This window comes from Panicum virgatum, chromosome 6N (assembly GCF_016808335.1).
Source record: "Panicum virgatum strain AP13 chromosome 6N, P.virgatum_v5, whole genome shotgun sequence".
Classification (NCBI taxonomy): domain Eukaryota; kingdom Viridiplantae; phylum Streptophyta; class Magnoliopsida; order Poales; family Poaceae; genus Panicum; species Panicum virgatum.
In genome coordinates, this window is record NC_053150.1 from 29,644,402 (window position 1) to 29,654,143 (window position 9,742).

General features: G+C 47.9%; 1 protein-coding gene across 1 annotated transcript; it reads right to left on the minus strand.

Moving 5' to 3' along the window:
- Positions 1-6,783: 6,783 nt before the first annotated feature.
- On the minus strand, positions 6,784-8,262 carry LOC120678047 (cinnamoyl-CoA reductase 1-like). The gene is made up of 4 exons (XM_039959208.1): positions 8,097-8,262; positions 7,709-7,866; positions 7,400-7,588; positions 6,784-7,314 (listed from the first exon to the last, which is right to left on the minus strand). The coding sequence occupies exons 1-4, from the start codon at positions 8,260-8,262 to the stop codon at positions 6,784-6,786; spliced, it is 1,044 nt and encodes a 347-aa protein (XP_039815142.1).
- Between the last annotated feature and the right edge of the window lie 1,480 nt (positions 8,263-9,742).

Genomic DNA, 9,742 nt, shown 5'->3' on the forward strand with positions numbered 1-9,742 from the left:
GTACCTTACCTCTCTTGTAACTACCCGAATAGACGTAGAACTAGCTAAAGTACAAAGGAAACTACCCGATTGTGTTGTAGAGGGACTCTAACTGTACTCGGCTAGGAATTTCCATGTAACCCTGTCCCCCCGGATCTATAAGGGCGGGCAGGGACCCCCTCCAAATCATCAACACCTAAAGCAGTACAAACAACCACACAGGACATAGGGTATTACACAACTCGAGGCCCGAACCTGTCTAAATCTTTGTGTTCCTTGCACCATCAAGTTCCAGAGCAGTCGATCCCTACCTACAAACCTTACTGCTATGGGTATCCCTGAGCAGGCTTGGCGGTAAACACCGACAACACCTGCTGCACATCCTTGGCGAAGACAAACGGTTCATCTTTGTAACCAAAGACTCATAGATCAACACTAACAAACCCATATTTGTCCTGGGTCATACATTTCTTCCCATTGACCCATCGGCATCGAAACAGGGCTACTTCAATCCAACATAGTCAAGCTCCCATATCTCCTCTATCTGACCATAATATGTGTCTGTCTCCATGTTGTTATCAACGGCATCAACACGCACACCACTATTTTGATAGATGCTCTTGGCATCCTGGGCCATGGTGTAGAAAGTGTATCCATTGATATCATATGCTTGGTATGTTGTAATAGTGAATAATGGCCCTGCAGCTAGTTTTCTTATCTCATTATCGGTTATAGCAGCGCTGGCTTTCTGGACATAATCTCGAAACCAAGTGTTAAAGCCTTGCATGTGCTTCTTTGCAACCCAAGCCTCATTACGATTAGGATTACCTTCACGTAGTTGTCACAAATGCTCGTTGACATACGGTGTAACTATGTCGGTCTGTTGTAGCACGATGAAATGAGCCTTGTTGAAGGAATCTCGACCAGGAGTGATTGACTTTTTGCCCAAGGTCACCTGCAAGCCTACCTTCATGCCGTGAATGAGGCACACCAATGGGGTTTTGGGGGTCCATATAACCCATGGCCCACTTCATTGCTTCGATGGTACCATAGCCACGAACCATGGCTCCCTCAAAAAAAGATCGGTTATGTACCAAAGATTTGAGGAAGCCATAGAACCTCTCATAAGGAAACATTTGATGAAGGTAAGATGGGCTAAGGTAGAAGATCTCCTTCGCAAGATGTGCTGTTAAATGGACCATGAGATCAAAGAATGTTGGTGGAAAAGTAGCCTCAAGCAAGGATAGGATCTCAAAATGCCTTCTCTCTAACCTCGATAGTGCATCCACGTCAATCACCTTCTGTTCTATCGCGTTGAAGAAAAAGCACAAGCTCATGACAGCCTCGTGAACCAGTACTGTTTTGATACCTCTAAGTGCAACAGGCAGAAGAGCTGTCATCAACACATGCAATCATGAGATTTCATCAAGTGGAAATTCATTTTCATGTCCTTCACCGACACTAGCCTCTTGAAGTTCGATGAGTAGCCTGAAGGTACTTTCAAACCATGCAAAAACTCGCAGAATTCTTTTCTCTCCGTCTTTGATAATGTGTTTGCAGCTACAGGAAGGACCGTCCCCCGTGTCTGTTTCCTCTGCATAGAGCTCCAACCTAATGCCCATATCTTTCATATCCTCCCTTGCATTTCCATGATCTTTTTGTTTGTCCCTCTGTTGTAACAATGTTCCGCACATGCTCTCACACACATTCTTCTTGATGTGCATGGTGTCAATCGAATGACGCACATCCAATAGCTGCCAATACTCTAGCCCCCATAATATTGATTTCTTGTTCCACATCCCCTGCTCATCTTCTTCTTCACCATCTCTCTTCTTTCTTTTGCTAAGGATGGTCTCCTTAGGTAATTCCTCAATAGTTTTGATGTCTTTGACTTGCAAGTGGACCTCCATTCCAGACACATGTTGAGGCACCATTCGATTCTTCTTTTTCCCATCAAACTGACAATCCATGTTCCGGTATGGATGTTTCTTTTGGAGGAAATGACGGTGCCCAAAAAGACGAATTTCTTTGACTTTCTCAACCACAATGAGCAGGTTTCATCTAAGCAATGGGGGCAAGCTTCACCTTTCCTTTTACTCTACCCGGAGAGGTTGCGATGAACCGGGTTGTCGTTGATGGTGGTGAACAACATGGCGTGCAATGTAAAGTCCTTATGCTCAAACTCATCCCAAACATCCTTCACACCAGGCTTCCAAAGTGTTTGCAGGTCATCATCCAAGGGCCTCAAATACACATCAATACGGTCACCGAGTTGCTTTGGCCCCGAGACCAAGATTGACAACATCAAGTATTTACGTTTCTTACAGAGCCATAGTGGAAGGTTCAACACTGACAGCACGACAGGCCAGGTGCTATGCGTTGAACTCTGATTACCGAATGGGTTCACGCCGTCTGTGCTCATAACGAACCGAATGTTCCTGCAATCTTCTTCAAACCAAGGAAAGTGGGCATCATTGTTACCCCACTGTGCTGCATCTACGGGGTGCCTAAGCTTGCCATCCCCTGTCTTGTTACGGCCTTCCTTATGCCAACGCAAGAGTTGGGCCTCCTTTCGTGTGGCAAACATGCGTTTGAAGCGGGGAATGAGTGAAAAATACCATGCCACCCTCACAGGACCCCCTCTGTTACCCTTCTTGCCTCTGATCTCCACGGGCTCATTCCCGTCCTCAGCGTTATTATCTCCGCCATCTTTTGTCCTCTTGAAACGATCGAACCCACACTTAGGGCAATTGTCAAGGTCCTCATACTCTCCACAGAACAACACACAGCTGTTCTTACATGCATGTATTCTTTCCACCTCTAAACCCAAAGGACAGATTATCTTCTTAGCCTCATAGACAGACCCGGCCACTTGGTTTCCCTCTAGTAGCATGTATTTTAGCAGATCCAATAGTTATTTGAAACTTTTGTCGGTCCAACCATGACTTGCCTTAAGCTGTAGAAGTTTGAGATCACCAGAAAGCTGAGAGTACTTGTGACAACCAGGGTACAGGGGTTTCTTTGAATCTTTGACGAATTGTTTCAGCCTCGATAATTCTGAAGATGTGTACATGCCCTGAAACTCAACATCTCTCAACATTTGATCAACATTGTTCACACGAGGCAGCAAATCATCATAGTTGAAACCCGTAACTTCTTGGCCAGTCATTTCCCCAGGCTGCATCATGCCCAATGGGAATGCTTCATCTTCCTCAAAGTTATAATTGCCGCATTCTTCTTCCCCTGTAATAATGACAAATCAAGGAATTAATCCATTATGCTCTACCCTGTAACAATGAGAAATCAATAGGTACTCGTTTCACCTTCATTATGGACTTCAGCATGGCATCGCGCTTCACCTTCATTAAGGCATCCATCTTCGTCTTCATTAAGGCCTTCCTCACCATGCTTGTTCCAACACATGTAATTCTTTTTGAATCCACATGTGATCAAATGATGGAAAATATTGTCCCGTGTCCAAACTTCTTCTAGTTCAGACAGTCAACACAGGGGCAATACATTGAAGGCACACCCCGATTTCTCTCCGCCTCTACTTGAGCAAGGAAACCATTAACCCCACTTAGGAAGGTCTCCCAAACTCGGGGCTGTCTGTACATCCAAGTCCGATCAACCGCCATCAACAAGTTCAAAAAATAAATTATTTTGAAAGAAATAATATATCTTCATAGAATTATCAACAAGTATATTACACACAAGATGTTTTGTTGATTTCGTATTGGTCAAATTTGTACTATGAAACATGGATCAACATGAGTATTTTGGTGTTGATGGTTGTATTTGATAAATATTTATTCTACTAGAGGTTTCCCAACTAATTAGGAGGATTAGGAGGCTCAAATTACATACCCTCTCAAGGTGCTACTGTTGGAGCGGCGGGGAGGGTACATGGTGGCACGACGGAGCCACATGGTGGAGCCATGTGCTGCAGGTGGGGTCGCCGGTGGAGCCAAGTGGAGCTGAGGCACCGGCGGGGTCGCCGGTGGAGCCAAGTGGAGCCAACTTGCAGCAGAGGCGGCCCGAGGTCGCAGTAGAGCAGTGGCGGTCAACGGTGGTCGAGCGGAGGGCCCGGGCGAGCAGAGCGACCGCCGGCGGTCGCAGCAGAGCAGAGGTGCCGGCGGGCGCAGCAGAGCAGCGTGGCGGTCGCTGGAGTGCGAGCAGAGCAGCAGAGCAGCAGCCGGAGTGCGAGCAGTCGTAGCAGAGGCAACACCGGCGGGCGCAGCGGCGGCAGTCGCAACGGTGAAGGGGCACCAGCGCCGCCGGCGCCGGGTGGACGCCCACCGACTGCCGCTGTGATTGAGAGGCTACAGTGCTAGAATGATGCCAATCATTGCTACAGTGCTCCACGTCAAACATTGCTACAGTGCTAGATGATTTGTAACGGGCATTATGCAACATACGTAATAGGTCCTCCCCCACGTTACGAAAATAAGACATCGGTAACGGCCACAGCAGACTGTTACTCATGTTTGTGCCATTCGTAACGGTGTTTAAACCAACCGTTACGGATTTTGGTATTTTTAGTAATGGACTTTACACAACTGTTACTTATCATGACCCCATTCGTAACGGTTGTGTGTAGAAACCGTTATGGCCCAGAATCCTGTAACGATCCTTTGTAAAGCCCATCACCATTGTGGATTATAAGTATTGGGCGTTGTGGTGGCGTGGTCGGGCTCGGGCCTGCCAGGATTATTGGTAACGCGCGTTGTTTGAGGTCCGTTACAATTTTACTTCTTTGTAACGGACTTCTAGCGCATGTTACCTATTTGAGGTTTTCACATAGTGCATGTGCGACAGCGAGGAAGTTGACAAGATTTGCGAGCAGCATGGGCTGTGCATAGGCATTGTACAGAGGAGCGTCCAGGCAAGGGCGCTAGGAAGGAGCACGTGGGCGGCGTGCTCATCGACGGGTGTGCAAGGAGTGCACAGGCAGCATACGGTGCATATAGTCGAAGGTTTTTTCAGCGATCTGTGGCAATAGGCATATGTCGTTAATGGCTTCCAAATTTGAGGTGGTGAGGTTTGTTGGCACAAGAAACTTCAGGTTGTCGCAGACGAGAGTGAAGGACCTGTTGGCTCAGCAGGGTATCTCGAGGGCCCTCAATAAGAGGAAGCCGGCGGAAGTGGATGATGATAAGTGGGAGGAGATGCAGGTGCAAGCGTGTGCTACTATAAGGTTGTGTCTGTTAGATCAGATCATGTACCATATCATGGATAAAACATCGCCCAAGCAAATATGGGACATGTTGGAAGAGCAGTTTATGTCCAAGACATTGACCCAGAAGCTATACCTGAAGCACAAATTGTATGGACTGAAGATGCAGGAGGGGTCAGATCTTGCAGAGCATATTAATGTCTTCAATCAATTAATTGCTGATCTTGGGAAGGTTGATGTGAAGATTGATGATGAAGACAGCGCTAGTATTCTTCTGTGTTCGTTGCCGGGATCGCATGAGCACTTGGTTACTACATTGACATATGGCAAGGAGGATGTTAAGTTGGATTAAATTATTACTACTTTACTCAGTCATGAGCAAAGGGGGAATAACAATTTATTTGAAGATTCTTCTGGAGGTGCTTTTGTAGTCAAGGGTGATCACAATGCTGAAGATAAGAAGGGCAATAGGAAAAAGGAGGGGCCGCAGTGGTGCAAGTGCAAGGGATGGGGACATAAAAAGGCTGAGTGTTCGGAACTGAAGAAGGGCGGGGGAACCACAAGTGTGATGATTGCCAAGAAGCAGGATGACTCAGATAGTGATGGTGATGTTCTCACAATATCAAGTGAAAAGTCTTGTGAAGCATGGATTTTGGATTCAGCTATAGCTCGTTTCATGCAACTCCAAAGGAGTGGTTCTCGTCATACATTGAGAAGGATATATGGTGGCCTTGCTCACTTGGGTGATGATTTGGGTTATCATATCATAGGAGTGGGCGATATCAAATTCAACATGTGTGACGGACATGAGATGCTACTTAAGGGTGTGAAGCATGTGCTGGGGCTACAGAGGAATCTGATTTGGTTTGGGTTATTGCATGATGAAGGATGGCTGTATCAGGCGGCGTCTAATAAAAAGACCTTGAGAGTCATGCAGGAAGTCAAGACAGTCATGGTTGCTGAGAAGTCAAGTGCACACCAATACAAGCTGATGGGAAGCATTATTGAAGGTGGAGTCATGGATGGCATTGCAACAGCGGCGATGTTTTGTCGGAAGGTCGATCGGCGAGACGGCGGGATTGGCCTCGTCGGGCTATTATAAGTGAGCAGCAAAGGGAGACGACTCAAGTCCAGTACATGGAGGTTCGAGCATGGACAGCTTCAAGGTGGCGTGCATATTCGTCAAGGTGGAGTTTGTTAGATTTGTGTCAAATATTTGTATGGTTTGGTTACGATTGGAGTTGAGTTGTAATTTGGTAGGTTAGGGATAGAGTTCGGGTCGTACTTTGTATCCCTAGGACCCATAAATATGAGGGCACTACCATGTAACCGAGAGATGATGACTTGGCTGCTGGCGTGGGCACGGCAGTCCGCGGTGCTGCCCGGATGCCGGTGTAGCTGCTGTTTATGGTGTCTGATTCTATGCATGCATTCCCTTGGGTTTGTTTTTTCGAGAAGTAGGATCATGGTGATACGTCGAGCCATGGTAATACCGATATAAAAAAATTTCGGTCCTCGGCGAAAACAGCGATATTTCAGAAATTTCTACGATATTTCACCGAAATTTTAAACCATGCTTCCACATCGATCTGTCACCAGTTACTGTCGTCGTCTTCTGCAGGTGCAGTTCATGAGATGACAGGAGGATCCGCTACAGCGGTTGTGCGACGTGGCAGCAGGCCCTTGACCTGGAGGCTGTTCACAGTATCGTGCAGGCAGAGGCTTGCCGGCGCGACCCCGACGCCGAGCTCGGCCAGCCGCCGGCTGCTGAACCGGCACCCTTTCTTCGTCTCCCCCGCCCCGCCCTTGCACTCGGTAGGAACCGGGTACTCCGGGAACATCTTGGCAAGGATGCGGCACACCTCGCCGCGGTGCAGCACGTGCCCCGCACAAAGGTACTGGCCGCAAGCACTGGGCTCCTCGTACACCCACGCGTCGCGGACGTCGCGGACGTGCACGTACGCCTGCACGGCGTCCGCGTACGTCTTCACGGAGCCATCGAGGTACTTGAGGATGTGACAGCTGCTGGCGTTCACTGAAGGCTGCAGCAGCGGGCCGAGCACCAGCGACGGGTTCACCACGACGAGGTCCAGCTGCCGCTGCTCGGCGAGCTCCCAGGCCACCTGCTCCGCCACTGTCTTCGCATAGCAGTACCAGTTCTGCCAAGCATGCGAACATGTTATTAGCTAGCTTCGACATGTGATTAATATATAGGAAAAAGTAAGTGGCAGCTGACGTGTTTACCTTGGTGTTCCTGCAGTAGTCGAGGTCGCTCCAGCATGTCTCGTCCACCTCCGCTCCGGGAGCGTGGTGAGAGCCCATGTACACGGTGCCGATGGACGAGGTGAACACTACACGGCGGACGCCGCCGACATCGGCAGCAGCATGGATCACATTCTTTGTCCCTTCCACCGCCGGCTCGATCATTTTCTCCTTCATTTCAGTCACCGCCACTTAAATAAGAACCTTACTCCTATACTGATCTAGTAGATGTTCTACTATAAACATAGGAAAAGCAAATCGGTAGAGCACAGGAAGAGATTAGTGAATTACGGGGTCGTCAGTAACAGGGGAGGCGGCGTGGAAGACGCCTTGGCAGCCTCTGAACGCGGCGGCGAGGCTCTCCATGTCCAGGAGATCCGCGCGCACCAGCGTCAGCTGCTCTGCTGCTCCATCCAGCGATCTGAGGTGTGCGTTCTTCTCGTCATCATCTGGAAAACATCACAAAATCGACATGAGATCACGGGCCTATAAGGACAGAACCATGCATGCCATTGAAATGTTCAGATGGGTAGATGAACTATCATTACTGGATCAACCATGGTGGCTTTGCTTTCGGTTGTTTAACTTGTTCATCGTGACTGACAGGGCCAAATTAGAAACAATCAGCAATGCAATGTCACAACATGGATTGCTCTATTGATTTTCGATGAACGGAGACCTGGGTTCCGGACGGTGCCGCGCACGGTGTAGCCTTTCTCGAGGAGGAGCTTGACAAGCCACGAGGCGATGAACCCACCGGCGCCGGTGACGCAGACCGTGTGGCCGTGGCCGCAGGCGGCAGCGCAGTTGTTGCTTGCTTGCGTTCTCAGCACCCATTTTTGCATGTCGTTGCGCAAGGAACTACTGGGCTTTGGGGGATCAGTCGCTAATAATTTACGATGGGTATGGAAATGATCTCAGTGTTTGTTGTTGTTGCTACTGATTGATTGGAGTTAAACCCGAGGTGGGGATGCTACATATAGGTCCGGGGACGATGCATTGCTGGTGAGTGCTTCACTTGGCTATGCTGTTCATGCACAATGCTTTCCAGCAGGAAACCTTTTTGTGCGTCTGTGTGAGTGGACACAACATTCCAGCCCTCATCCAACAATAAAAATGGAAGACACATGTAGTTGGGCTGGTAGCATATGTGGTGTGGTAGTTGAGTTTATAGAATTTAGTTTTTGAGTTTCTTTTGTTTGAGAGTCATTATATATTGAGCTGGTAGAATGTATATGGTGTAGTTGTTACGAAAGTAGTAGTGGTGTTGTGGACAGTAGTGAACACTTGTAACAAATCATATCATAATGTTCGAATTCGGGGTGTGTATTCAATTTCCAAAAGGAGATAGCATAATGAAAAAAAATATCTATTGGGTTTTCCTTTATGACAAGCATAATTTTTACACAAGGTTTTTATCCTCTGTGCATTAGTATATGCCCCCCATAGAATTAAAAAAAATACGGCTGCATCAAAATTAGGAGCATAGCCGTCACATATATCCGCGTTGAGCCTTATATATATATATATATATATATATATATATATATATATATATATATATATATATATATATATATATATATATATATATATATATATACATATATATATATACATGTATCGGCATTGAGCCTTATATATCACTACTAGAAAACAACCCTTCGGTCCAGTATCGGCTGCAATGGCAGCTAATACTTTTAGTTTGGACCAATAGCTCAAGGAGTCTAAAAAAACTTTTGGTACCGGGTTATAGCACAACCCGGTATCAATGATTAAGAATTAGCACTGGACGATGCCACTACCCGAGACCAATGAAAATAGTTCCGGGTGACACCACGCACCGGTACCAAAAACATGAGCATTGGCACCGGTTAAAACAACCACCCGGTAAAAAAAATGATGCCGGCCTCTCTCCCTCGATATTTTAAGTCCATTGCAGCTCATCTCTCTTATCTCTGACCCTCTCGTTCTCCACCTCTCGTTCTCCTACCTTATCAGCTGTGGAGCGCATGGGCAATGTGCTGCGATAACCGGCTGCCGCCGCCGCCGTGGGGCACGCGGGCCGCTCGCCGTCGCCGCCGTGAGGCGCGCGAGCCAGCCGCCGCCACCGCTCTCATGGGGCGCGAGGGCCGCACCCAGGCCCGGCCCTGAGGGGGGTCGAGCAGTGCACCCGCCCCGGGCCCCGGAATCCAAGGGGCCCCTCTCCAAGTACATGTATACTAGGTAGTACACATCATGAGCAATACATGGCTACATTTGCACGTATCCTAGACTGTTCTGTCCAGATAGTAGAACATTGTCGGAGAGATAGTAGGCGGAGAT

Coding starts and splice junctions, on each gene's coding strand:
- LOC120678047 (XM_039959208.1), bottom strand. CDS start 8,262: ATGCAAAAATGGGTGCTGAGAACGCAAGCAAGCAACAACTGCGCTGCC. Junction 7,867..8,096: donor CGGCACCGTCCGGAACCCAG/GTCTCCGTTCAT, acceptor GATGTTTTCCAG/ATGATGACGAGAAGAACGCA. Junction 7,315..7,399: donor ACTACTGCAGGAACACCAAG/GTAAACACGTCA, acceptor CATGCTTGGCAG/AACTGGTACTGCTATGCGAA.